General features: G+C 48.1%; 12 protein-coding genes across 13 annotated transcripts; 5 read left to right on the forward strand and 7 right to left on the reverse strand.

Annotated features, from left to right (window-relative positions):
* Positions 1–129: 129 nt before the first annotated feature.
* E1B28_007277 (uncharacterized protein) lies at positions 130–3440 on the reverse strand. The gene is made up of 5 exons (XM_043151998.1): positions 3318–3440; positions 3152–3255; positions 2982–3089; positions 2555–2926; positions 130–2498 (listed from the first exon to the last, which is right to left on the reverse strand). Exons 2-5 carry the CDS (start codon positions 3170–3172, stop codon positions 375–377), a joined length of 2625 nt encoding a protein of 874 aa, XP_043010082.1. The 5' UTR covers positions 3173–3255; positions 3318–3440; the 3' UTR covers positions 130–374.
* Positions 3441–3483: 43 nt separating this feature from the next.
* E1B28_007278 (uncharacterized protein) lies at positions 3484–5250 on the forward strand. The gene is made up of 6 exons (XM_043151999.1): positions 3484–3559; positions 3608–3702; positions 3764–3881; positions 3942–3998; positions 4048–5060; positions 5119–5250. The coding sequence occupies exons 1-6, from the start codon at positions 3551–3553 to the stop codon at positions 5150–5152; spliced, it is 1326 nt and encodes a 441-aa protein (XP_043010083.1). The 5' UTR covers positions 3484–3550; the 3' UTR covers positions 5153–5250.
* A 12-nt stretch (positions 5251–5262) lies between these two features.
* E1B28_007279 (uncharacterized protein) lies at positions 5263–8483 on the reverse strand (the record flags this gene model as incomplete). 2 transcript variants are annotated; one of them, XM_043152001.1, is made up of 9 exons in its annotated part: positions 8280–8483; positions 8089–8226; positions 7788–8035; positions 7620–7728; positions 6034–7571; positions 5839–5982; positions 5602–5784; positions 5482–5544; positions 5263–5430 (listed from the first exon to the last, which is right to left on the reverse strand). In XM_043152001.1, exons 3-9 carry the CDS (start codon positions 8016–8018, stop codon positions 5263–5265), a joined length of 2436 nt encoding a protein of 811 aa, XP_043010085.1. In that variant the 5' UTR covers positions 8019–8035; positions 8089–8226; positions 8280–8483. The 2 variants fall into 2 exon arrangements, with proteins under 2 accessions (XP_043010085.1, XP_043010084.1); XM_043152000.1 differs by having other exon boundaries at positions 7788–8039.
* A 37-nt stretch (positions 8484–8520) lies between these two features.
* On the forward strand, positions 8521–9211 carry E1B28_007280 (uncharacterized protein). Its single transcript, XM_043152002.1, has 5 exons — positions 8521–8591; positions 8640–8660; positions 8718–8770; positions 8820–8923; positions 8981–9211. Exons 1-5 carry the CDS (start codon positions 8543–8545, stop codon positions 9063–9065), a joined length of 312 nt encoding a protein of 103 aa, XP_043010086.1. The 5' UTR covers positions 8521–8542; the 3' UTR covers positions 9066–9211.
* A 502-nt stretch (positions 9212–9713) lies between these two features.
* On the forward strand, positions 9714–12562 carry E1B28_007281 (uncharacterized protein; the record flags this gene model as incomplete). The annotated part of the gene is made up of 16 exons (XM_043152003.1): positions 9714–9910; positions 9968–10164; positions 10223–10289; positions 10353–10478; positions 10536–10686; positions 10753–10872; positions 10940–11106; positions 11161–11273; positions 11333–11519; positions 11580–11622; positions 11679–11829; positions 11886–11923; positions 11992–12035; positions 12093–12181; positions 12238–12300; positions 12360–12562. Exons 1-16 carry the CDS (start codon positions 9819–9821, stop codon positions 12560–12562), a joined length of 1851 nt encoding a protein of 616 aa, XP_043010087.1. The 5' UTR covers positions 9714–9818.
* A 12-nt stretch (positions 12563–12574) lies between these two features.
* E1B28_007282 (uncharacterized protein) lies at positions 12575–13769 on the reverse strand. The gene is made up of 5 exons (XM_043152004.1): positions 13704–13769; positions 13523–13633; positions 12966–13469; positions 12821–12904; positions 12575–12762 (listed from the first exon to the last, which is right to left on the reverse strand). Exons 1-5 carry the CDS (start codon positions 13749–13751, stop codon positions 12742–12744), a joined length of 768 nt encoding a protein of 255 aa, XP_043010088.1. The 5' UTR covers positions 13752–13769; the 3' UTR covers positions 12575–12741.
* Positions 13770–13848: 79 nt separating this feature from the next.
* E1B28_007283 (uncharacterized protein) lies at positions 13849–15565 on the forward strand (the record flags this gene model as incomplete). The annotated part of the gene is made up of 4 exons (XM_043152005.1): positions 13849–13914; positions 13969–14231; positions 14299–14472; positions 14533–15565. Exons 2-4 carry the CDS (start codon positions 14011–14013, stop codon positions 15563–15565), a joined length of 1428 nt encoding a protein of 475 aa, XP_043010089.1. The 5' UTR covers positions 13849–13914; positions 13969–14010.
* E1B28_007284 (uncharacterized protein) lies at positions 15425–17354 on the reverse strand. The gene is made up of 2 exons (XM_043152006.1): positions 16349–17354; positions 15425–16290 (listed from the first exon to the last, which is right to left on the reverse strand). The coding sequence occupies exons 1-2, from the start codon at positions 17325–17327 to the stop codon at positions 15806–15808; spliced, it is 1464 nt and encodes a 487-aa protein (XP_043010090.1). The 5' UTR covers positions 17328–17354; the 3' UTR covers positions 15425–15805.
* Positions 17355–17512: 158 nt separating this feature from the next.
* Positions 17513–19178, forward strand: E1B28_007285 (uncharacterized protein; the record flags this gene model as incomplete). Its single annotated transcript, XM_043152007.1, has 5 exons — positions 17513–17661; positions 17719–18075; positions 18138–18342; positions 18396–18713; positions 18766–19178. 5 exons carry the CDS (start codon positions 17513–17515, stop codon positions 19138–19140), a joined length of 1404 nt encoding a protein of 467 aa, XP_043010091.1. The 3' UTR covers positions 19141–19178.
* A 96-nt stretch (positions 19179–19274) lies between these two features.
* E1B28_007286 (uncharacterized protein) lies at positions 19275–21935 on the reverse strand (the record flags this gene model as incomplete). The annotated part of the gene is made up of 3 exons (XM_043152008.1): positions 21707–21935; positions 21260–21655; positions 19275–21202 (listed from the first exon to the last, which is right to left on the reverse strand). Exons 1-3 carry the CDS (start codon positions 21930–21932, stop codon positions 19275–19277), a joined length of 2550 nt encoding a protein of 849 aa, XP_043010092.1. The 5' UTR covers positions 21933–21935.
* A 324-nt stretch (positions 21936–22259) lies between these two features.
* Positions 22260–24877, reverse strand: E1B28_007287 (uncharacterized protein; the record flags this gene model as incomplete). Its single annotated transcript, XM_043152009.1, has 8 exons — positions 22260–22706; positions 22761–23021; positions 23069–23164; positions 23225–23770; positions 23827–23925; positions 23981–24110; positions 24164–24463; positions 24534–24877. The coding sequence occupies 8 exons, from the start codon at positions 24875–24877 to the stop codon at positions 22260–22262; spliced, it is 2223 nt and encodes a 740-aa protein (XP_043010093.1).
* A 135-nt stretch (positions 24878–25012) lies between these two features.
* Positions 25013–26606, reverse strand: E1B28_007288 (uncharacterized protein; the record flags this gene model as incomplete). Its single annotated transcript, XM_043152010.1, has 3 exons — positions 25013–26271; positions 26332–26473; positions 26538–26606. The coding sequence occupies 3 exons, from the start codon at positions 26604–26606 to the stop codon at positions 25013–25015; spliced, it is 1470 nt and encodes a 489-aa protein (XP_043010094.1).
* Between the last annotated feature and the right edge of the window lie 159 nt (positions 26607–26765).

Consider the following 26765-nt stretch of genomic DNA (forward strand, 5'->3'; position numbering starts at 1 on the left):
GTGTTTCTCAATCTCCTGGTTGGACTTTGGACGTATTGGGCGGAGATCCGGTAGGAATGCGGAGAAGAATAGGTTGAAATTGTCTGTCGTGTAGCAGAGAGACGTGGATGAAGCAGCAAGGGTACAGTATGAAAACTTGAAACTGAAGCTCGCACATCCTGGTCCATTTTTTTGTCTGCTGCGTATTGCGTAAACCATAGTAAAATGTTGCAAGGCAAGCCCTGCTTAGAATGATAATGCATAGTGTATCTATGTGGTGTAAGTAGTAAGTACATACTTAACATTAACTTGTGCCGTACAATATACAAATAATCAACAAGACATACATTCATAAACCGTCCGGAAACACCTGCATAAGCATAGTATAGGTTACATTAGATCCCGATACCGCCATGCTCTGCTCGCATATGAGAGTAAATCCCTTCACCACGAGGAAACGTCTCCATACACACCCAACAAATATGGGACCGACACCGCGTGCAAGTGACATGATTGCACCCTTCCGTACGTTCAATCGGTATCTTACAACCAGGACAATGTTTGATGCCATGATCTCTAGCCCACTCGTCAAATAAACGATCACCTCCTTCCTTCTCTGGACAATCAAAGCCTTCATGATACTCGACATGACAACGTGGACAGATTTTAACCAGACACGAAGGACACTGGAGCACCGTCCCGGGGGGTGCAGGCCGGTAAACTTGCGTGCAATCGGGTGATGGGCAATAATGGAACTCAGCCGGATGAGTGTCGATATGAGATGTGAATGCAGCCTCAGCGAGTGCATGGAATGTAGTGACAGGAAGTAACTCTTGGACAACAGAAAGTGGAATGAGGGTGGGACATTTGGCATTGTGACCGAGACAGGATAAAGGGAAATGGTGATTGTCCTTCGCAGCCAGAAGATAGCTGGAGAGGCAAGTGCGACAGTATGAGTGTCGGCACGACAGGATAATTGGTAGTTCAACTTCGCCAAAGCAGATAGGACAAGAGGTCGCTTTCGCTCGAGATGGTGTCCGGATCTTCTCCAGGGCTTGTCGAGCAGCGCGAAAGTCCGAGAGTTTGCCCCGAATGCGTAACTTTTGATTCCACATGTCGAGCGTTACATTCTCTGGGCCCAAGAGGAGCGTTAGGGGACCAAACTGTCTTCCCAGGAAAGGGCCCATAAGATGACCAGGAATAGGGAGATAGCGGAATTCACCCCCGCTGATTTCCTTGTATTTATTCAAGACTTCCCGAGCGACAAGTGCACGCTTGGAGGGGTGACCGAAAATAACCAATCGTCGAGATTGGGGTCTCTCCAAGATCGTGACAGGCGCATACTCAACTTCCAACTGACGCAGATAGGTGCGGCCCTCAGCTCGATTGAAATATCCGTCCCAGATCGGATTTCCGTCTAAACAAACGGTCTCCCCTTCCAAGACCCTTTCCAGCTCCACCTTGAGTTCTCCCAATTCCTTGACATCTGTTGCTGAGAGCTTCACAGTCACGGAGTTCTCGTGTTGGGTGAAAGAAATGGTGGAGCTGCGTTTTCCTCGTTGCCAAAGAGTGGTACGGAGGTCATCGACTTCGTGCACAGCGCGTGAGTATCTGAGTAGGGGAATCCGATACGAGAGAGAGAGGACATGGTCAGCAAAAACCCGCGTTTTCCCAGTACAGCGCGGATTATAATGGTGCAGCGCTGCAACGGCTGCCTTGGCAGCAGCGGAGGATGTGAAATGGACCCAGGCGCGAACGTAACCGTCGCGATAAGGAGGGGGAAGAACTTCGAAATTGAGATATTCGATATTCTTGTATTCAAGAATTCTCTTGAGTCCGTTAGTTGCATAGGTGACGTGGTTGTAATTGACCTTCTCCCACATCACATCTTCTGGCTGAGCATACTGGAACATGTGCTTCTTCTCGGTCTTAATTGGTAGATTCCGAAAGTGAACAGTATGCCTGCCCACAGCCGGAATGCCAACGTGAATTTGAGCAGAGATAAAATTTTCCGAGTAACGAAGGCGGGCGACGCTGATTGCTTGTTCTGCCCGCTCAAGCGTGGGGTACCCCGCATACGCCTGTTTTGATGGTGCTTCCCATCGAATTTTGACGGTTGTCTCGTCTATTACTGCCGCTCGCCCATCGGTGGTACTAAGGGACAATTTTGCTGATATGGTGCTACCCCATTGGGAGGTTCCGTCAAGCGCCGTGTTTGCTGCCTGAGCCTCAGGATAGTTTGAAAATCGAGCCTTTGCAGCTATTATCGGGAGACGTCGGGAATGAATCTTGACGTCATGTACTGCTCCATACTTCTGTAGGAGCTGGGAGAGCTCATCTGTCGTGATAGTGGATGGGAGACCAGTGATATGGATCCAGGGAGTTTCAAAGCCAGTCGTGACAGATTCGACTGCCAACCCAGGTCCGACACGGACTTTGATGTGATCGTACATGGTAAAAGTCCACTGGGAAAAGAGTGGCTTGTTCTGTCGCTGAGAATTCGAGATATCTGGTGGGTGCTAAAGAAATTTCGGTGGTGAGTTTCCATGAGAGCTATTAAATTGCGCCATAATACCTCATACTCGAGGTCCCCGTGGATATACCGACAGTTATACCCCCGCTCACAGCGACCTTGCATCCATGTTCGACAAGTCTCTGAAAATCTAGGCCGTCGTTTCCTGATTGGCATGGCATTCTCATGAGAAATTGATGGCGTGGGAGATGTCGAAGGTGATGAATGGAGCCAGTCGTTAGCGTCGGTAGTCGGATACCAATCGCTCACACTGCTGCACTCATCCGAGGAGGTGCATTGGGCGTTAGAAGAGTCTGAGTCGTTCTGAAAGCTCGGAAGACTCTGCACGTGTGTAACATCAGGATCGGAGGATACTCTGATCGTTGTGAAGGACGATTTTCTGGAGTGCGTCGATCTCAAGTCCTTCCCCTGAACCTACCCAGATGCGGGCTTAGACTTTGGAAATAGACCAAGAGATGTAGCGACTTACCTGGCTGATTCTGCCGTCATAACTTCGCCCGTCATCATTTTCACTCCCCTTCAGCTTCCTTGCCGATTCGTTCTCTCTTAATCTTCTCATTCTCGGAGGGTTGTATGTCTAGGAGGAGAGTAACGTTAATCCCGGATTGGAATTCCTAGGCAGAATGGATGTCTACGTGCCTGGGTATTTTGATATCGCATCTCAGACTTGTAAGAATCGAAAAGGCGGTTTATCTTTTCAAGGAATTCCGATGCTTCTTGAGGCGTTTGAGACGATTCGGAGCCTGTTTTCAGGGGACAAGTAACATGAGTTGAATATATTGCAGCAGGTGATGAATAGCAGGACCGTTTGGAACATGCGAAACAGATAGAGGATAACAGGAAGAGGACTTCACCGCCAGACAACTGAAGCCCGTTCGACCTGTATGTTGGAGTTTGAAAAAGGCTTGCTCAGAGTCAAGTTGAGTCAGGTGGCACGGTGGCACGCGGTTCCGGATTTTCTCAGGTTTCCCTATTAATTCCGCCCAGGTTCCGCCTCTGCGTCCAACCTGACAACACGTATTTGTATTTATTCGTAGAATGGATCAGGTATGAACTCGTTAACCATGTTGCTGAACACTCATTCCCACAACTCAGGTTTTTTTTAGAAATCTCCTCTCGACTTCCTCCCAGAACCCGAGTACCTCAACTTCACGAGGTTCTCTGTCCATTAAAACTGGTCATACAAGACAGTGGGTCCTTCTTAGTTCATCATATCCATTCCGTTGAGATCTTAGTTATTGTGTTGTCAAGGAAACCCAATGTTATCGGCTCATCCGAAGGTTTCAAGCCACGGAAGGTGAAAAAGGCCGACAAATACCGGGATCGAGCTTCCGAGCGTCGGGTAGGAGATGGGAACGATTATGCGCAGGCAAGTGTCCTTTGTGTACCTTCAAGAGCATGTATAGTAATATCTTCTATCCGTCCACAGGTTGAAGCGGTACTGGAAGAGTTCGAGAAATCTACAGCTGACCAGGATAAGCAGACCGTACGCCTCGTCTTTCTAAGACATGCCTCGGTACTTAAGCGGTTTTCAGGTCGATGCAAAACGTCGATATCTGGGAGGAGACGGGGAGCACTCAATACTCGTCAAAGGACTCGATCTGGCCCTTCTTGAACAAAACAAGGCAAAAGAGGCAATGGGACGAGCTGCTGAGGAAGATGAGCAATTGGAAAAGGCTTTTATGGAGGGTGGCAAAGCCACTACAGAAGCACCTGCACCCAGTGGTAAGAAACGTACGCGGGAGGAGATCATCCGTGAGTTGAAGGATAAGAGGGCCAGTGCCGGTTCAACTTCCTCGACGTTACAAGAAGCCGAACTCAACAGGGGAAAATTCAAACCCATCGGATTGGAACCTATTGGTACTTCTGCTACTGAAGAGAAGGCTAAAAAACGAAAAGTGAAAGGGGACGGCGAGAAGAAGAAGAAGAAACAGAAGGTGACCGAGGAGGACATAACTGAGAAGGAGAAAGTTAAGGCGGGCAGCGACATTCAGACTGCACTTGTGGAGAAGCAAACGCTTCGAATATCATCCCAACCGAAACAGCCTGAGCCTGAACCCGATGACCTCCCCGATGACTTTGATATCTTCGCCGACGCTGGAGATTATGAAGGCATTGAGCTCGGAGACGATGATGAAGATGGCGAAGAAAAGGACATGACCGAGAAGAAAGTCGAGATAGACGACTTACTAGTAACGAATGCCAAACTCGGACCTGGTCGTTGGGTTGTTGACGACCAGGGGGAAGCAATCAAGCCGGAACCTGCAACTTCTTCCCTAATACAACCTACTTCTCACGGTGCTTCCACATCAACACCTCCTCAAGCTCCGAATGACAATGAAGATGGCCAGTTAGAGGAGGAAGAGGAAGAGGTGATGCGTCTTGTTCCTCTTCAGAGCTCTGCATTGCCCTCGATCAAGGATTTCCTGGCGATGGATGAAGCTGCTGAGAAGGGGGAGAAGAAAAAGAAACGGAAGGAAAAGAAGAAGGAAAAGCAAAGTGGGTCTCAGATGAGCGCCGAGGCCAAAGCCAGCAGAGATTACCAGAGGTAAATATTCCCCGTAGTCATTCTAGCATATTTAAACTTCGCTCACCTACGCTTTCAGGCTTAAATCCTTCACAGACAAGCGCCAAGCCTAGAACTATTGTTTGTAATGTGAAAACGGAGTTGTCATCGTGTCCTGAGTATATAAACTGCATATCATTTCATAGGCTCGTGCTCGTGGCAGAGCAATGTAAAGACAGGTCCCTTACGCCTCCGACATGACGGGGTGTCCTACTTGTAGCTTGTTAATAGTACTGGTCCGTAATGGGGTATCAGCGAAGAGAGCTTTGACCAGCTTAATCAACTCGTCGATCTGGAAATCGACCAGGACGCCCGACTCAAATAGGTAAGTAATATCAGCCATCGAAGCTTCCTATAGCATGCCGTCAAACGACTGAAAGAATTTGACGGATTGTGTACGCACCAGTAACTCAGAAAGATAAGAATATTTCAGCCAAGAAGGAACATAAGCAGCGACAAATGACGGCTGTAGGGGTTAACGAGAGTCAAATTCAAACAGAAACGTTATGAGATGATGATATACCTGCTCAGGATCTTCCACAAATAAACCTTCCAACGCATGCAAAATACGGCACAGTTCACCTAGACGATGCGATTCAATCTCTGGGATGTCAGGGAGCTCTAGGATGTCTTGTAGAACCCGAGAGAGCGCAGCATCGACCACCAGACCGACAGCCATATAGTACTTGCTTTTGGTCAGCAAATTCTAGTTGAATTGTATGAGAAGTGATCCTGTTTAGGCCAATGAAACCATGCCAACCTTCCATCGCTGCAACCGTCGGATTTCTTGAATGACACGATTCATTGCACTTTCGCATTCATCATACCTATCCTGTTCCCCAGTATACGTGAACCCCGATGCACCTTCTGAAAGTATCTTGTCGACAGATGTCCGGTATTTCTCCTTAAAAACGCTTTCAGAAAGATGACACTAACAGAACAACAAGCAACATACAATGGCATCAGCATACCAACTATTCCCCAGTACTTTCAAACGGTGTCCACAATCCTGCAGTTCCTTCAGATTATGAGATGCACCTAAATGTTCGACCTCCTGGCTCAGATAAAGACAGTTATTGGAATACCGAATCGGTCCCTCTACGGACTCCAGTTGAGCACTAAATACGGAGGGAAACAGAGCTCGGTACAGATCTACTACCGAAGCAGCTGTCCGTGCGAGAACTGAGCCAGGCTGTGCGGCCTCTGGGTCGTGGTTCGTGGTGAGATGCGAACTTGCAAACTGGTGACTTTCGCGTAATACGTCGTTCACAATAGCAAGAATTTGACGCATCCGGGAAGACACAACATACGTCTCTTTTGGTAATGTTAGTGACAGTTCGGGAGGTCCCTTAGGTGTTTTTAAAGGAGGCTGCATGGGCGCCGAAGATCTTGGTGGAGAACGTGAATTAGAGTCTGTTGACTGTACCATTTCTGGAGAGCTTGAGGAGACACTGTCAATGTTCCGTTTCTTTCCTTTATTGGCGAGTTTCTCGAGGCGCCTGGCCACCTTAGCTGGTTTGATCGAGGGAGGAGGGGATTGGACCTCTGCAGCATCTGAGGATGCGGAACTTTCTCCCCAAGGGTCATCCCATGCGGACTCGTCAGTCGCTTCTCCGCTGTCAAACGACTGATCTTCCTCCGTATTCCATCCCCAGGCATCCCCAGGGTCCGGTTCTTCTCCAGAATCCGCATTCCCATCGCTCTGCGGAACTTCAGTGGACGAGGCTGCATCAGTCTTCTCCTCTACATCATCGTCAAAACCCCAACCGTCAACATCAGCCTTGTCATCGGAATCAAAGCCCCAAGTTTCGTCATCGTGTTTGAAAGGAGGTTCGTCAACTGGAGGCTGAATAGGAATGACAGCGGGATTTTCATGCTCGCGGGATATTTCAACTTCAACTACGAAGACGTCAGAAGGGTTTTCTGGTTCGATAATGGCCTTGCGCGTTTCGTCCAATACGGATGTACGTCTTCGCCGTTCATAGTGATTGCCTACACCACCCGCCCACTGCTTGACTTGCTCGTCGTTGTCGTTGTTCCCCAAAAGTTCGATGACATACTTCTTCTCAAAAGCCACTGCCTCCTGCACTAATTCTAGATAAGGAGGTAGGTCTGCAAATGAACTGGGTAATGCGGGAATTAGTAACGTGTTGAGTACATTGTTCGCGAGGGATTTGCATAGTGAACGGGGAAACGTCTTCTGCTGTGGAGCGGGAAGTTTAGAGAAGAAATGAATAGACATGAATTCCAACGTTTGTGAGAGGTTGCTAAGACGCGTAGGAAGGGCTTCGTTGTTGGGGGGTGAAGGAAACCAGAGTAGTTTATGGACCTCTCCTTCAGACGACGAGGTTAATGACAGAGGCTGTTTGAGGAAACCTTCAATGAAATGAGTGGTGATATCCCGTCGAAGGGTGGACAGATGATTGGAAAGGGCGTCTGACGACAAGGAGGACAGAATATCCTGTAGAGACAGGGACGTCTCTGATTGACGGACTGAAAACCCCAGTGAGCAGATAGGTAATGGTTCTGAACAGTGCTTACCTTGTACTAAGCCGTGGATCGATACCTCCTGGAAGGAAACAGAAACACTCCGGACGAAAGCATCACTAAGCTGCTCCTCGGTTCTTGCTCTGGTGGCGTTGAACTTTTGCTGAAGAGTACATGAAGATTTGAGGAGAGGCATGATTATCAGATATCCGGCATGCTTACTTTGAGATCACGCATGACCGTTGTTTGCTCCAAGGGTGAAGGTGCACACTGTATTAGTTGCGAAAGATTTTCGCAGCAGTGAATAGCACTTGGTAATTTCCCAGCTTCAGATAGAGATGATAGTTCCTGATATTTCGCATAGCACTTCGACAGGTGTTCGAGAGCTTCATGCCGGATTTTCGCTTTGGCTGCTTCACGGGCTAACGCGGAATGGGCCTTCAACGCGTCCATTAGCGTCGGAACTAGACCTGTCTAAATTGGAAGTGAAGAAGAACGGATCTCAAGATACGACGGGTCGTACCTCGGGATTTGATATTGAATTTCCCAGATCGTCAACGTTGTTCTTCAGCGTTCTCAGTCGTTCCTGTATGGTCCTGGACGTCACCAACTGCTCCTCAAATTGAGGATAATCCGAGTGAATGCGGTCATGAATACGTTGCTGGTACATATTAGAGGCAAGCAATTAGCAATTGAGAGGAATGTACAGCGTACTTTGGTGCTCTGTATGGTTTCGTCAAGTTCGTTGAGCCAGGCTCTGGCGAGACTTGAATTCAGTGTCTTATTGGTCGCCTCATCCATTTTCGAAAGAATTTTCGAGGTAACATCTTGCGGTTCTGCTCGACGAGGTAAATGAGAGGGAACTGGAAACGCCATCGCTGTAAAGGACGCCGGCCAGTGAAGGCGGCAAAAGTTGAAGAGACTTTTCCGACACGTGTTCTTACTGGCGCGTCAAACGTTATTCAGAACTGACCGCCATGTTTGGAGGTTTTGTACTCTTTCTTGCAATTATCATAGTCTTCCACAGTGAGTCTCTCTCCAACTCATAATCATTCTTTGTCTGACGTTCAACAGCTGCATTCTCGACATACGAACGTGAGCTTCGGTTTCCTTGAGACGGTATTTGTACTTATGAGGGTGTCTTCGAACCAGACCTTTCTCATCTGAAGGCTCTCGGAAAACCGGAGGGTGCTCTGCCCCAAGATGTAAGCTTCTCAGATTCAAGGGATCATCCGATGTTCTGATTACCAGTAGGTCATCTTGGAAGCGGTCGTTGGGCTAGTGTTGGGAATTCTTGGAGCGGCATTGAATGCACCACCACTGAAAGGAATCACTTGGGCAAGTGAAATGAGGAAGAGGTGTGTTTTCAAGCTCCTTGGCCGCGTCACAAGTAATCTCACCCACTCACCATCCAGGTCTGTGGATGAAATGGATACCCGTGCAGGTTTCGCTAGTTATGTTAATCGAGGCAGGTACATATTCTCGCCTACTTCCTCGTGAACAACGACTCCGTTTGAAGTTTATTATTCTTATTTGAACTTGTTCACATACCGAATACACAACGTAAATGAGAACAAGGAGAATGACAGATCCTGAAGACTTGCTCCTTCATACTATGTCGTTGGCCTTTAAGCTTCAAGTTCCTTACCATACGACGGATGGTGGTACTTGAAGTTGGGATATTGAATATTAGGTGTGGGCTCGCTAGAGAAGTATGAATAAAGTATGACAGTTTATCCTAACAATTGTAGGCCGTTTTCGAAAAAAACACTTCCAAGCACTCCACCTGCAGCGCTGCATACTCGCGACGGACCCACAGACTAACATACTCCATAGCCAAGTAGCCCCAGACTATGTTATTCATGGAAACAAATGCTACATGGCGGCTCAAAGAGGTGGTCATACAAGTGTTTTGAAAGTGACCTATAACTGGAATGCAATGCAGCTGTTCAGTTACTGATGGCGGTGACTCCCGCCCGATCACGGAAAATTCCAACTTTCGAAAGTGTGGTGGTTCCAATATTCGAGACGCAAACCGCGATCAGATCGTAAGCAGTTCTTTCGAGCTTACCCGACTGCCCATGTGCCCATGTGGAGCCGGTCAATATAAATTTTCTTGTAGGATACCGACGTGTCCGTCTCTCATCAAACTATCGATGACAGCGGGAGCAATACATACCAACGCTTATAAGAAGGGATTCTCAGCCCATTGCAGAACCGATCGAGGCTTCCCTCTCCCCGCTAGAACCCACCATGTCGGACGACCACTCACGCGCGGAGAAAGGTTCCGAGCATGATGAGCAAGAGCATCACAAAGTTGACCTGGTCAATAATGTGAACGCAAAGTAAGCGCTTCATTTCGCGTCCAGTCGTTTTATTGACGGAATTTTGAATGCGCCAAGGATCCAAAATCCTCTTTACGGTATCCCGAAGGGCAAGTTGATGGCTCAAGTGGAAGGCTTTGTGCGAGAGAAGGGATTTGAAGAACACTTGTCCATCTTCAAGAAAGGCGCTCTTCTAGCCCAAAACCCAAAGGACTTTGAAGGAATTGCAGAGCTAGACGAAAACGACAAGGAAGTCATACGACGTGAAGTGACGCGTTAGTCTTTTTCGATCTGGAGTCGGCCTTCATTCAGCCACTGATTCCAATATTCTAGACAAATGGAGCCAACCACGACAGCTCTACTTCACTATTCTCCTATGCTCTGTTGCAGCAGCGGTACAGTCAGTACCCACGATACCCTTCACCTGACTTTACCCAACGAGTCATGTTTTTCTTTCAAACAGAGGTTGGGATCAGACGGGCTCCAATGCCGCCAACTTGTCCTTCCCTGTGGAATTCGGTATCGACCCATCTCCCAGTGACCCTAATGCTGCCAGAAATCAGTGGCTTGTTGGGGTCATCAATTCCGCGTGGGTGCCCTTCTCGTCAGTCCCTCCGAATAACCCGACTGATCATTCCATTTCAAGTCCTTATATTGCCTCCGCATTGATAGGATGCTGGCTTACCGACCCTTTGAATAACCTTTTTGGCCGCAGGGGAACCATCTTTTTCTGTGGGATTTTCTGTACTTTGAGCGTCATCGGCTCTGCTGTCTCTCAGACCTGGCCTCAGCTTTTCGTGAGTTTTAGCTGATCGCTGAATTTCTGCAATCAACGGTGCAATGTTCAAATCTTCTGCCTCCAGGTAACTCGTCTTTTACTGGGCATAGGAATGGGACCCAAGGCGACAACAGTCCCGGTCTATGCGGCAGAAAACACCCCTGCGAGTATTCGCGGTGGTCTTGTAATGTCATGGCAGCTATGGGTGCGTGTGGTCCTCAATCGATATGTGCTGCAGTGATTACTGGACAACACTCAATAATGCTCACCAGGTTGCATTTGGTATTTTCATCGGTTTGTGCGCCAACCTTGTATTCTTCAATGTTGGCGCCATCGCGTGGCGCTTACAACTTGGTTCTGCGTTTCTCCCCGCGATCCCTCTCGTTCTCATGGTGTTTTTATGTCCTGAATCACCACGGTGGTTGATGAAAAAGGGAAGGTAAGTAGTCATTACGTTCCAGACTAGGGTAGTGACAGTAACAGCATATTACAGGTACCAGGAAGCCTACAGTTCTTTCAAAAGGCTGAGGAACAGTGAACTGCAAGCAGCTCGAGACCTGTACTATGTCCACCGTCAATTATTGGAAGAGTTCGAAGTTATCAGAGGTAAAGTCCATGTTCAGCAGCCATGTCAAGTTTGCCCCGTTCACTCAACTTGAATCCAGGCGCCAACTACTTCGCGCGATTCACAGAGTTATTCACTATCCCCCGAATCAGGCGTGCAACATTGGCTAGCTTCATCGTCATGATTGCTCAACAGATGTGCGGAATCAATATCATCGCTTTCTATTCTTCCACCATCTTCGTTGAGGCGAGCTATACCCAAAAGCAGGCGCTCCTTGCTTCATTTGGGTCAGTTAATATCCCATCCTCCTTCATGATCATCACGTTTGATTCATGAAATAAAAACAGATTTGGCTTGGTCAACTTTGTGTTTGCTTTCCCTGCTGTCTGGGTAAGTATCATCAACCTCAAAAGTCTGGTTTCATACTCACGGCGTTCCTATCGAAGACTATCGATACTTTTGGGAGGCGAAACCTACTTCTCTTCACGTTCCCGAACATGGCATGGTCATTATTGGCGGCTGGTTTCTGTTTCTGGATCCCCATCGATAATTCAGCCAGAGTTCCTCTCATCGCGCTCTTCGTCTTCATCTTCTGCGGTAAGTCATCAAAGGGTCAATTGATTCGGACACCCTTCTTAACACGTCATTCTTAGCTTTCTATTCTCCTGGCGAGGGACCTGTACCTTTTACGGTATGTTTGGATCCCGCATTTCTTCACGATCTGTCAGGTGCTAATTGATTGATTGATTCTGTCTCTAGTATAGTGCAGAGGTCTTCCCACTCACGCACCGTGAAATGGGCATGTTAGTGTTCAAGCTCTATCTCTGATTGAGTAGGTTCTGATTTTGATTCCGACATAGGTCCTGGGCAGTAGCTACCAATTTGTTCTGGGCAGCCGTTGTATCGGTGTGTTTCCCAAGGCAGCTCGCGGCTTTCGGACCCCAAGGAGGTAAGTAGGAACACTAGTCCTAATCCTTCGAACATTATGCTGACTGAAGTAATTAGCTTTCGGGTTCTATGCAGGAATGAACGTCCTGGCATTCATCCTGATCTTCTTCCTATTACCTGGTAATTCTTCACGACGACGTTCTGGTATCCGGAAATCTCACCTCCTTTTGTTACCTTAGAAACGAAACAACGAACGCTCGAGGAACTCGACTACATCTTCGCCGTTCCCACGTGGAAACATATCTCCTATCAGGGTACAAAGACCTTGCCTTATTGGATCAAACGCTACCTCTTCTTCAGGAAGAACGCCGTCTTGGAGCCTTTATACAACTTTGAGGAAGTCGAGAGTATCACGGTTTACGAGAAGGGTATTGGCCATTGAGGCCGTAAATTGATTCAAGTTCCATTCATGGGACATTTACTTTTCATGCACTGTACTTCCATCTGTCTGTGGTGTCGATGGCCTTCGAGCTCGGCGCGTTACGAAAATTATTGGAATAACTAAGTAAAACACAATAAATCCACCGTCACTCACGACCAATTTCGGAACTTGGTTGGGTCTTACAAGCCCAGTGTTGATCTCTGCAAAAGTAAAAAATCCCATGGGTATGTAGTCAACTGAGCCGATATCAACACTCACCAGCTGCACGATATTTGCCCGATCCTGTGGCGGAAGCCTACTGATCATTTCGGGCGTCATTGAAAGAACGTGAATCACCATTGCCTATCACAAAAACACGGTGTCAGCGGGACAGGGGGGGAAACTTCCTCCTGATCGGACACACTTTCTGCTCTTCAGGAATCTCGGCTAGAATTGCTGGATTAATTTGTGAAATCACCGACGCCGTTGAGTTCAGTGCTTGAGGTGGTGGTGCTGCTGCTTGTGTTGCTGACGATGGGCCATAGCCTTGCGCAGAGTGAGAGTGCGGTGGTCCGTACGGAGGTGTCGGATGATGGTATGGCTGTTGAGACTGTTGTTGTGAGTAGCCACCATAACCACCACCTGGCGGACCACTTCCGTACTGGGAGGATGATTGCGGTGTTGATTGTACGCCATATCTGTACCCAGCAGGTCCCTGAGGTTGAGGATAACCGTGGCTATACCCTGGTTGAGGTTGAGCGATTGGAGGCGTTGGTGTAGCAGTAGGCGGTGTCCCAGCACGGTAGTTCAACTGCTGATTTTGTTGCATGTGAGGAGGAATTGCGGGCGCAGGTGCAGGTGTTGATTGTGAAGGTGTAGCCGCCGTAGCTGCTTGAGTTTGCGACGTTGCGAAGTCTGCTAGCGTTTTCTAAGCCGTCAATAGCTTCAGCTAAGCTGGGGTAGCTACAAGCGAGGACGGACCTTGAACACCTCGATATCAATGGCATTCATACTAACAAGGAGTGTAATGACTGCATAGGCTATTTGCGGCTGGCTGTTCAAAATTTGTTTCGCAGCAGCTGGGGTAGTTTTCTAAAGACAAGACTAATGAGCGAAGCTCGTACAGCATTCATAAAACAAACAACGAAGGTAAAGTTCTTACTTTGAGCTGTAGAATGAGCTCAAGCAGCTGGTCGACAGAACTTGACATGGTCGTGGTAAAGCAAGCTTTCCGTGGCCGGGCCGGCGTTGATTTTTTTTTGAAACACTCGACCACAACAAGTCTACCTTACTTCGCCGAATTCCTCATCACGGGCAACGCGCTCACTTGAAGGAAGGCTTGATTTAGCCTTCGGTTGCGCTCTACTCGCTCGGTATGGCTATCATTGCTACACACTTATAGTGCCAATCCTATAATACCCCCACAGGCCTTCAGTGAGAGCAACATCTCCCCATCGATTCAAGCTAGAATGCAGACGTCTACGCCTCAAAATCCTAAAACTATTACCGAAAATTTATCTACTCTCATCGATCAGTCGTGCTACGTCGTTCCAACCTTTCAGTTCGAATGTGGCGCAGAGCTTTGTGAGGTCCCTGTTGCCTACAAAACCTGGGGTACCCTCAACGAGGCGAGGGATAATGCTATGATTATCTGCCATGCCTTTACAGGAAGTGCGGATGTTGTAGATTGGTGCGTTGAGCCAATGGAGTAGTGTGGTCGAATGACGAATGTTCAACACTCTTCCTCTTCCGTACAGGTGGGGGCCGTTAATGGGACCCGGAAAAGCTTTCGATCCCAGAAGATTCTTCATTATTTGCTGCAATGTCATTGGATCTCCGTATGGCACTGTATCACCCATCACAATGAACCCCGATACGGGTAGAACCCATGGACCAGATTTCCCTCCGTCGACGATTCGAGACGATGTCAGGTGCGTGGCTCAGCTCGAGGGAACGAATACTGGTTCATTGAATCCCTCGTTTTTGATTAGACTTCACAAACTGGTGTTGGATCATCTCGGTGTGTCGTCTGTGGCAGTCGCAGTTGGAGGCTCCATGGGAGGTATGGCTGTTCTAGAATGGCCTCTTTGCACACCTTCAGGCTACGTCCGTCACATAATACCTCTTGCTACCTCCGCACGACATTCTGCCTGGTGTATCAGCTGGGGTGAAGCTCAACGCCAGAGCATCTACAGCGATCCAGGATACGAAGATGGCTACTACACCTCGCAACCCGCCTCTGGTCTATCTGCTGCTCGTATGAGTGCCCTTCTAACCTACCGCTCTCGTGATTCCTTCGAAAGTCGTTTCGGAAGAAAGGCACAGATTACGAAAGGAAAGGCCACGCAAAGTTCTCTCTTGACACCTCCCGGATCTCCGAGAATACAGGCTGCGAATGATGCACGTAATGCCCATAACGACGGATATCGAAATGCGTCGAAGCTTAAATCGCAGCTTTTCTCGTTATCGCTGCCACCGGATACTGAAGAGGTGCAAGCACCACCATACCACACTCCTCCCAGTACGACCATCTTCTCCGCTCAATCTTATTTACGCTATCAAGGCGAAAAATTCATCAACAGATTCGACGCCAACTGTTACATCCACATCACACGCAAAATGGACACACACGACGTTTCTCGCGATCGCCGCCTTGTCTCTCTCGTTGATGGTATCGAGATGGAAGAAAACGAGTCTGAGGCGGTCGCCAGGGTGCTTTCCACATTGCCTCCTCGTGCCTTGGTCATTGGTATCGCTACAGACGGCCTTTTTACTCCATCGGAGCAGAAGGAAATTGCGGCACATATTCCTGATGCGGAGCTCGTGATTATACAATCGCCAGATGGACACGACGGGTTTTTGCTTGAGTTTGAGCAAATAAATACTCATATTCTGCGGGTTTTGCGCCGCGAGTTCGAAGAGTTTTACAAACTATCCATTGATAGTGATGAACCTGTTGAAGGCTTTGCCATTAAGCAAACTAGCTTATTTGGAGAGGCTGAAGCCGACATAGCTCATTGGTAGCGAGGTGGGTGACAGGAAGATTGTAGAACTTGTATTATTCTGCATGTATTTGAACATTTAGATGCCTTATGTACATGGTAAGTTTGGGGTGCTGTAGAAGTACTGATATAGGCGAATGGGTGCGCGCCGGCTACACCCCAGGGTTGTGCCTAAATCGTCTTTCATTTACAACAACATAGAAGTAAAAGTAACCCTCAGGAAAGTCCCAGATCTTGAAAACATTATCCCTAACCTAAATTCCTACCTAAAAATCCTACCAGTCCCCCCGCAAACATCACATCTATCCTCCCAAAACAACATGTCCACCATACCGTCCCCATCGCATTTCCAACACATCTGTCCACCTATCCTTGCGTCACCTGGTTTGTAAACGATGCTTCCAGGCGGATATGGTCGGTAACCAGGACCTGTAACTACAATTGAAGGATGCTGCAGGGGAGGAGGGGGTCTATGAGGGGGGAACGATGTATGGAATGGAATTGGAGGTGGATGGCTTTGCTGATAATGAGCAGCTGCACCTGGATATCCATTACTTGGACCAGGACCAACAGGCTGTGCCGGATTTTGCATTGGGAGAGGTTTCTGGAAGGTAGTCCCAGACCCAGTGGATGCATTCGGCGAAAAATCGCTGTAACTGAGCGCACCAGCGAATGGCTTGGCATATTTGGACCAACATTTCTTGCATGGATGTCTAGGATCGGCTTTTTTATAACCGATGTTGTTACCTGAGAGTGGATGACCGTCAGAATAGAAAACCATTGAAGACTGTGTCCTGTCGCTCACATTTCCTGCACGTGAACCCCGCTGGATATACTAACAGTTTGCCGTCATTTAACAATGGGTGACCTGGTGCTGGTGTCTGTGTTGGCCGATTATCATTCGCCGATGCTGGAGGTTGTCCTGAAGAAGGATCCGCTGTGACACCGGGACCAGAGGGTGTAGTAGAAGCTCTTGAAGGTGCGGTATTACCTTCGCTCGACTGCGGATTGGGACCACTACCGGCTTGGTAGAAATCTCTGGCAAAATCAGAAGCGGGAGGTGGGTTAAGTGGAGGTGAATAATATTGTTGTGCTGGGCCTGTGTTCTGTTGTGCAAGATGGCTAGGTGGAGGACCTGGAGGAGGAGGATATCCGCTGGGTCTTGGGGGTGGCCTAGAATTTCCAGGATATTCATATCTGTTGTAGTTGTAAGTGTTCCCTCCGGTAGACATATTGTTCAATCTATCCACCAGATTCCCTGTGATCTGTTGTAATAATGTTGGAGGCGTCGAGGGAGGGACAACATGATTCTGAATCGCCGACCAACCTGGATGTTGTGGGGGTCGTGGTTGTGTTAAAGGATGTCGTTGAGGAGGTTGTTGAGGAGGAGGCTGAAAAGGCCGACCGGGACCTAATTCGACTGTAGCCTCTCCACGATGCACGTCTGGTCCAGGTGTATAAGCAGGCGGGTCGTCTTCAGTAATATCGAGAGGGTCAACACGATGGGGGTTACCGATCGCAGATGTTGTAAACCGATTTTCCGCCGCCTGGGTCGCTGTTGTAGACGACGAGGAGGGAGCTGAAGTCATCGTCGGAGTCGCACTCGCCGATGTCGCTGGTGCACTATTCAAGGCACCCTGTCGCTCTAAGCGGTCACTGGCACTGGAGACATATTCTGGCGTAAGGGTAGATGAAGAAGATATGCCGGTCGTGTTTGGGGTGACAGCTGCTTGTGTAGACTGCCCTGAAGGATTTCTGAATGGATTGGGAGACCGTCGAGTCATGAATACATGACGCGTGACGTCGCCACTGTAAACGATAGCGGGGACTTCCGGCAGTTGCTCACTTCCGCAGCCTCCCTAGCCTGCTCTCAACACTTCATGACCACACATATCTGAATGTAACATAAGCCATTGTAATCATTCACTAATACAAGTCGAATTTGAAGGTCATTATGATGACCGCGGTAATGGAACCCTCGGGTAGCACAGCCACTGCATCTTTCAAGTCCGAATCGTATGATAATGTATTCTCGCCGTCGAGGACTGTCAAGGTTCTCTTCTTTCAACGTGGCATGCTCACTCCGTGGCCCATCATAGTTGTTACTGGAGCGAACGGGTATGGGTTTTTTTGTCACCATTGACCATACTTGAACTAACTCTTCCAAACCAAAAGTGGAATAGGTTTTGGTATTTGCCAACGGCTGTTATACCAGCTTTCAGAATCTTCACCTCCAGACGCAAATCTTCCCGTCGAGCAGAAGCTCTCTTTGACAGGAGATACCGACGACGGTATTCAGACTCCATGCCAAGGATTGACGCTCATCCTTGCATGTCGAAGTAAAAAACGCGCAGAGGCAGCCATGGAAAAGCTGTTTACTTTGCTTGATGAACATATAGAGAAACTCAAAAAACGAAAGGGATATGATGGCCATGCGGAGGTCTTCAGGAAGAACCTGAGGTTGAAATTTCACGAATTGGACCTTGGGATGTTGAGCACCGTCAGTAAATTCTCAAACGAGCTAAAAGAAAAGTACGTGGTCGTATCTTTTCTTTGCAAATCATTGCTGACATGTTTGCCACGGACACGAACAGTTACCCATACGTTTCCCATCTAATATGCAACGCTGGCGTAGCGACATTTCACAGAATTAACTGGTGGCGTTGTGCAAAACAATTACTATCCTCACCTCTTGGTGCCGTTACACACCCAATGTTCTACTCCGAGACATGGGGAGAGGTGAGCATAGACTGTTATGGCTGGGTTTGGCAATGCAACACGTTTGGACATTATTTTCTGGTGCGTGCTTTCTCAATCTTCCCATTCAACTTCTTATGCACATTACCACTCAGTTCCGTGAACTGGAACCGCTTTTGCTATCACCCAGATGCCCAATGACTTCCCGTGTCATCTGGACATCGTCTTTAAAGGCCTGGAGGGATTACACTTCCGACGACTGGCAACTAAAACTCTCTAAAGCTCCTTACAACGCATCAAAATATCAGACCGAGCTGATAGCGACTCTTTTCGATCACCGCGAGCTTCGCAAAGCCCCTAGCGAGAAACGCACGCGACATTTCATCTCTCATCCAGGTGTCTGCCATACAAATATTGACCTCAACCTCATTCCGCCTATATTACACTATCTGAAATGGGTGGTTTTCCACCTCGTACGTTATCTCCTTCCTTCTTGCCTTCTACCAGCCTGAGCTCTTTTTCTAGGCACGACTGCTTGGTTCTCCAAACCATCCTATATCTTTCGAAAAGGGTGCACTTTCCGGTGTTTGGCTAACCATCGTGTCCCTCGCTTCCATCTCGGTTTTATTATCCCGGGGTGAAAACAAAGCTACAGCTGGTAACGGACGCTGTAATTTTACCAATGGTCATTCCAAACACGAACTCGATGACCGACCTCCTGCGAAGATTGGTTCATGTTGCGATAGGTGGGGGAACCCTATTATTGGAGTCTTTCCTATCGAGGGTTGGGATGTTCAAGAGGCGGAGCGGCTGGTTGAAAAGTTTGAAGAGACATATCTGAAGGAGAAGGAGCACCAGCGGTGGCAACCAGCACCCGAAACTGCAACTGAAAAGATGTAATTGCTAGAGTTGTGCCGACGATATTGATATTTAGTACACCTTCATTAATGAGACGCAAGTCAAGTCGCACTATTCTACTCTCATCTTTAACGATCACCTATATACATATAACGCGTAGCGACATGCAACAAGAACTAAAAAGGCGCGTCAAGTTCCATAGGGACATGATTCTCAGTAGGAGGTTGAGGGTCATCAATTTCCATGCCACTTGTACCTTCCCCTCGACCACGATTCGCTTTGTATTCGTTCAACTCAGCTCGTGCCACCTTGTCCGCGTCATCCACCATCTTCTTCCTAGTCATTTTGTAATGAGCCGGGTCAACTGAGTTCCTATAGCCCGCAGTTAAACCCTCTAACGCCCAAAGGGCATCATATTGTTTCACCCCGTCAGAGTCCGTATCATCTCCATCAACTTGTATAGGCTTTACCAGTGCTTGGGTCGCCATCTCAAGTGACTCATCTAGCAGAGGGTGGTTCAGGATCCCAGGGTAATACCTCCCGCTGATCAACACCAACGAGAATACAGCTTCGTAACCCTCTTCAAGTATAGGGCGGAACTTGTATCCAGTAGGGGCAGCTGGCATCAGGAAGCTATTGGAGGTAGAGGGACGGGAAAGCTGTTCAGTAATTGATGTATGCTCCTTAGGCGAGCTACCTCCAACACTCCTTCTGGGTCTGCCTTCAGAAGGCGTTTGCTGGCTAAGGATATCAAGGGATGTAGCCTCTACGGGGACAGTTGGATCTGGATTGGGCAACACAGTTGGCTCCAATGTTGACGGTTGGGGCAATGACATTTCACCGAAATTCTGGAGAAGGTTGGTATTGGGTTCTCCAAATGAGGAAGAGGCTCTCGAGGTTGAAATACCATTGCTGTCTTTGAAATTATCACTGATCTGACCAGACTCTTCCCAATCCTGATCCGCAAGCTCATATAACATCCCTGTTGCTCTACACTCCTTTGTTGTCTTACCCCGAGCTCCATCTCCGTCGTAAGTAGGGACGTCTACTAGCACCAAAGAGTCTAATCGCATGAAGATTCCCCGCGATTGTGCGCCAAGAATGGATTCTGCTGGAGGACCATCTGGACTATTCTCTTGATACAGCTTGACGACTGATTTGCTTGGTCCAGACGGCGGAAAGATGTGTTTTGCACCATTTGGTGCCAATGCGCTGCGAGGCATCTTGATTCTGACAAAGTCGTCCGCCCATATTCGTTCGGGACCCCACCACATGCCCTGATAACGAGTCTGAGTGATAGTATGACTGGGGCCTGTATCCGGAGATAACGGATTGGGAACACCTAACACTTGGTTATATCGACTCGGACTGATGGGGCGGGAGGCTGAGATATCCGCCTCATACTGATTCGGTGGAGGTTGAGGTAGCGGTGGACGTGAGTTTACTGCAGCTGCATTCGATGCACCGGCGGAGGTTATAACCTCTTGTAAAGTGGGAGGAGCTGAATTCTGGGGATGAGATGACCCCCATGATGACGAGGACTGCGGAATACTATAAGCGAACTCCCAAGGATCTGACAAACCCCAAAATCGAGAGACTTGAGCTGCAATTTGTACTGCTACCGCAAAGGGGCCAGCCGCGTTTTCAAATGAGATAGGTGCTGCAGAGGAACTACGAGGGCTCTCCATGTCCGGGCAAGGATTGAATTGCGAGCAACTTTCCCGATCGAAGTTCAGGGAGGATGAGGGCATTTCATCTATGGCGTCGAGGAGGGATTGAGGTGGATGATATGCTTGGTATGGGAGCACCTGATGGTCCGGAACGTTCCAGGTGCATGCCACAGCAAGAAGTTTGACTTTGTAGACAGTGTATTGGGTTACATCCCAAGGTGGATCATCACTTTTCTCGCAAGAAGGTCCAGCTTGGTTCTCGGATGTGGTTGAATTAGGTTGTGCCAGGATTTTGACCGTCGTATCCTCTATCAAAGACGGCCAAAATCGAATAGCATTCCCGTGTGGCCCTGTAATAGGTGTATTTAAAGCACACCACACAACCTCATCGTTTCTACACCATCTTCTCAGCTGCATACTTGTCTGTGAATGGACTGCACGAAGATCAGCATTTCGTGCAACTACCATCGAGTATTGTGGAACGATATTACTCGATCGACGTAGAGCTTTGGGCGCCTTCTGGACGCCGTAATGAGCGATTGGTTCTCGAGCAGTTTTCGGAGGACGTCGAGGATTAGCTGGAGAAGATGAAACAACAGATTGAATAAAGCTCGGAACCTCAATTATTCCCTCATTGCCCATGTTTGCAGTAATCTCCCTCTGAGATTTTTTTGAACAGTATTTGCATTCGCAGTTCGCGGGGTTCATTGCGGCGTCTTCAAAAAGCCATCTGGCATGCGGGATAAACTCGTTCACAGAGCGAAATTTGTTTGTTGCTCTTGAGCCAAACAAGTATACATCTTGTCTGGGACTCTTCTCCGGACCCTTGTTATGGCAGAATAATCTGTATCCAGCAGGCCATCCTCCCAGAGCATACGAAGAACCCGCTACCGAAAAGCTGTCACAACATATAACGAGTCATCAACCTAAAAACTCACCCGGCCAGTTTAGAGCTTTTGATAGTGCTTTTGCAACCCCAGTGCGCCAATGAATCGCCGTGGGATGATCCAGAGGTAGATATTCCATGTAGTTTACTTGCCCATCCTTGTCTACGACGCGTTGAGTGTTGGCGGGCCATAAGGAAGGGTTTCCGTCTGAGCGTTCAAATTCCTTGAAGGTTGGATTGGGAGGAAGCTCGTATTTTGTAGAGATATTCCTGACCATCGTCGAGTTGTCGTCGAGGTCGAGTACGACTGAGAGCGCGACTTGATCATTCAAATTGTCACACGAGCACGTGCATACCCACGTAAATACCCAAATTTTTTTTTCACTTTTTCATGCCTTGCTTATCTACGCCTTACACTTCCTCCTCAGTGGAATTCGTGTGTATGGACGTTAAACTACCTGGCAAGATTGATTCCTCACTATGCAGAACGTCTGCTTTATATCTTTACTCACTTTGCGTGACGCTTTGAAGCAGTGGGACATCAGTACACATACATAAGGTACTTTCAAGACGGGACGTTGTTATATGCAGAGCTAATACATGTTCTATCGCCGAGCTTTCTTCGCTCTGTCTATGTGTTCCCTCAGTTTCTGCTGCTTCTGCCTCAAAGAAGCCTTTTTCTTCCCTCTAACAGCCCCACTGCTGAGAATCATCATGATGGGTTTTTTCTTCGCCTTCTCGCGATTCGTTGAGCTGCTCGGCGTCTCCTTCGTCTTTTTACCTTTCCTCGACCCAAATTTCTCTCGTCCTTCTCGCCCTTTCTGAATAGAAGCCATCCTCTCCTCGTAATCAGCCTTCAGTTTCTTTCGAGGGCCCAAGATATCCTCCTCAGAGATGAACGCGCTCGCAGATTCGCCGCGTTGATGGCTCTTACTTGTTTCGAGTTCGGCAAGCTTCCGTTTCGCTCTACTACCTCCACCAGACTCTACGGCCTTTGTCGCAGCTTGTATACGCAGGTCGTTCAACAGGGCGAAGTCGGCGGGTGTAAGAATCTGGTGATCTAACGTGTGAAGTTTTGAATGAAGATATATGCCTTTAATACTCACCTTCGTCGTTGCAAGTGTTGATAATGTAGGCTCTTTCGGGGCAGTCGCTTCATTCTGTTCCTCGCCCTTCTTCTCATTTTCATCGTCACTATCACTGACGTCGAAGTATTCCTGACCACTATCCTCGACATTTACCCAGCCCGTCCCATCAGAGTCTTCGGAAGAATCGGATTCTGCGTCCCACCCATTCCATGCTGCATCCTCGTCCATCTCTTCCGGATTGTCCTGTTCACGAAGCTTCTGAAGATGCTCTTCCAACAACTAAAAGGGCGTGAGTAAACATATAAATCAGGACCGAAAAGACTCACGGAAAGTCCTTCAATGTCGACAGCAGCCCCAGCGGAGTGACCAAAAGGTAACGGTTGATGATTTCCGCTCAACATTCCCATCGTCGCTTCTTTACCCTAAATGACATGAACCAATTAACGCGAGAGTAGAGTGTGGAAAATAGAAAAGCCACATACCCGCTCCCGCTTTTTCAGCATTCCAGGATTCACCTCTCGGTACAGTTGCAATAAACCTCGAGCCGCCGCGGTCACCGCCTTGCCTTTACTCTTCTTGTACTCAATTAAATCCCCAAGTAAATCCTCTTCCATAGCCCAAGGCTGTCGCCTACACACTTCACGGATAGCATTGATCCCAGCAGCGATAACCTCGCTTGCAACCCCAGGATGAACAAACTCGTTGGCGAGTTTTCGTATCACCGGAGTGAGAACATCCGGAGGCGTCAATTCGTGGACCGACTGTGCTAGTGAGACGAGTATCGTGGGAACGCGCAGTTGGTGGTAGGTGAGATATTTGAGGATGTAGGTGTAAAAGCTGAGAACACAAAGTTGGTGTGCGCCCATGACACGAGAGACGAGCTGCATCATTAATATTTTGTGGTCCAAGGAAAACCGTTTGTCGTAGCGGTTGAGGATATCAAAAAGTTTTTCGGCGAATGTTTGGGGATCATGGAGTAGCTGTAGAGCGGGGAAGTTTGGTTGAGAAGGATCGTTGCCGTACTTTTTCTGTAGTGCACCTGAGTTTAGTCTCTGGCAATCTTGAGGGAAGACTACCAACACACCTTCTTGGCAGTATTAAGCTTTTTCTGAAGCTTTTTATCCCCACTTCGTGTCTTTTTGTTGATTTCACGACGATGGTGAAGGGCCCTGACATCGACGTCCTGCAGATAACATTGAGCTTTTGAGACACAAACAAAGTAGAAAAAAGAAAAGCACCTCTTCCTCATCCTCGCTATCCTCTTGGGCCTCTTCATCGCCCAAAAAGAAGTGCATTGACGCACTCTGCACCTTGACGATGGGATGCAAACAGCCTAGCGCAACTATCGACACTGGCTTCGCGTCGTTCCTGTATTGGAGACGTGAACAAAAACACATGGCAATTCAGGAAAACGGACGAACCAAATACCCTTCCTCCACAACTCTTTAGTAAGTATAACTGCCCACATCGCATCTTCACCATGTCCCGTTCCTTTCCCATCGCTAGAGATTTCCTTTGCCTTTCCCTTATTTCCAAAATTCTGATCATCGAGTCCTCTCTCTACCATTCCGAACATCATCGTCTGTATCGAACGGTTCAGTTTGTGGTTTTTGCTCTTCATGTTGGCAGTTCGGATGTCGGTCAAGATCGTCTTGCGTATTAGCGACCGAAGGGCAGGAGACGTCGTACGGGGAAGAAGAGGGAATAGACATTTTAGAAGGCTATTCAAAGCAACACATAGAATTTGAGCAAGAAACGTTCACGATGAGCAAAATGTAAAGATAAACATACTCGATGGACGTCGTTACTCCCTTGTTACGAAGCATGACCAACGTTTGGATGAGGGCCTTTCGTGTTTCTGGAAAGAGGACACCATAGCTTTCCATGAGAGTAGATGATATATGTGAAGGAAATTCTTGCGTCTCCTTTGGATAGCAGGTCGCTACTTGGGCAATAAACGCTACGAGTTCTCGGAACTGCGCAGCATGTTCATCGGGATTCAAACGAAAGATTTGGCGAATACTGTTGTAGTGATTCCATTGCTGAAGAAATTCATCTCTGTATCCTGGAGGATCTCGTTTGATTAAGTTTTGTAGTTGCGGAAGGTTTGCGGTGAGAAGGATGCCTCTAGGCATGGATGTTGTGATCAGGACCAGGACGTTGAATATTTTTATTTTTCCATCCCATCAAATTACTTTTTTTGATCTAATCTAATCATGGAGAGCATATAAATATGTAGTTGAAAATCTTCTAAACCGATCTCTATATCCCTATCCCGTCTTGGCCTTCAAATTCTTCCACAACAGAAGAGACAGCACACCCCCAATTCCGACGATAGCTATCTCCAATCCAACATAAGCAGGCATACCAACCTTCACTCCAGACCCTCCCCAAACTGCACCAGTGACCCGTCCAAGATAATTACTATACTGAATCGCAAGAGACGTTCTTCCATTCCACTTGGGTGTCGGAGGAACTTGCTTGCTCAATAAACTGATCGTCACCGTGCTCGCCACATTGAACCCAAGTGCAACAGCAAACCAGCACATAAAAGCGCCACCATATCCGCCTACAAACCCAACTTCATCGGGGTTGGAAGATTTGGAAGGGATAGCGACCAGTATAAGGAACGTTATGAGTGCGAGTATCCCAAGGCCTGTACCAAACATCAAGATGTAACGGTCTTGAACACGACGAGCGACGAATATATTCAGGATGAAAAACGGGAAACAAGCAAGGGCGCCCGCGGCAAGGAAATTGCCTGATGCGAAAGGTGAGAAGTGGAGGGAAGGCGTTTTCGAGGCAAAGATGGGAATGTTGGCTTCCCATGCTCCGAGGATGAAGAAACAAGTCATGGCGAACCAGCACATGCAAAACATGACGCCAAATTGCGGGAGGGTGACCTCGAACGACTCGTGCAGTAGATTGGTACGTGAGGAGTCTTCCAATGCCTCTATAGTCGGACCATTAGCTGGACCAGATCCTCGAGTGTCAACAGCAGTGTTACCCTTGTCTGTCCGAGCAGATGTGGAGTATGAACCATCAAACTCCCGATCTGGTATAACCTGCTCAGGTTGCTGTTGAACAACCTCCATCGCAACCTTCTCCTCCACCTTGACCGTCGAAATATCTTCAAACCATAGCCAAGCCGCAACCCAAAACACCGCCCAAATGCCTGCCAACACCCATGATGCACTCGTAAACCCATTCCAAAGATCGCCACGGAGTGTTCCCTCGTGTTTGAACCCGATAAAACGATAAAATACACCTCCTAGGAATGGACCGACACACATTCCTACTCCATTACCGGAGACTAACCAACTAGCTAGCGTCGTTCGCCTTCTGATGCCGACAATGCGGGGGTCCGAACAGTACCGCTTGCAGTACATCCACATCGAAAACCCGATTCCGCTGACGATTCGACCAATAAGGATGAGGTAGAGGAAATTGGCTCTGTACGCTAATGCGTATATGATCAGTCCGATCATGTTGGCAGCACAACTGATGTGGAGTGGAATCGAGTATCCGCCTGAGGACAGAGGTACTTGAGTTACGAGAATGACAATGAAAATAAAAGGGCTTGTAATACCTCGGTCGAATTTCATCAATGGAAGGAGGGTCAGTCCAGAGAAGACTGTAGGTATACCGATGACAACACCCGAAAAGGTTGAGGTACCGCCTAGATGGAGGGCATACTCGTTCGACGTAGAGACGACGATGAAAAAAGATACCTATTTGCCATGAATGTATCAATGATTGATGTTCCCATAGATCAAAACGAACGAACGACTTCACCTGCATAAGCGTATTCGACAACAGGATGATTGCGAGCGAGGATTTCTTGGGAATCTTGAATTCGTCCATCGTAGTGGGTTTGCGAAGACAACGCACGTCGTTCAGAAATCCATATTGCTCATACTTCGAAACGTCCGGGGGGCGCCGATGGGCGGTGGTGATCCGCGCTTGGCTCTGGAAGTAAGGAGTTAAGTTATTTGGCTTATCCAAACACCTCTCGTAATACGT

The sequence above is a fragment of the Marasmius oreades genome, chromosome 4 (assembly GCF_018924745.1).
Source record: "Marasmius oreades isolate 03SP1 chromosome 4, whole genome shotgun sequence".
In the NCBI taxonomy this organism is placed as follows: domain Eukaryota; kingdom Fungi; phylum Basidiomycota; class Agaricomycetes; order Agaricales; family Marasmiaceae; genus Marasmius; species Marasmius oreades.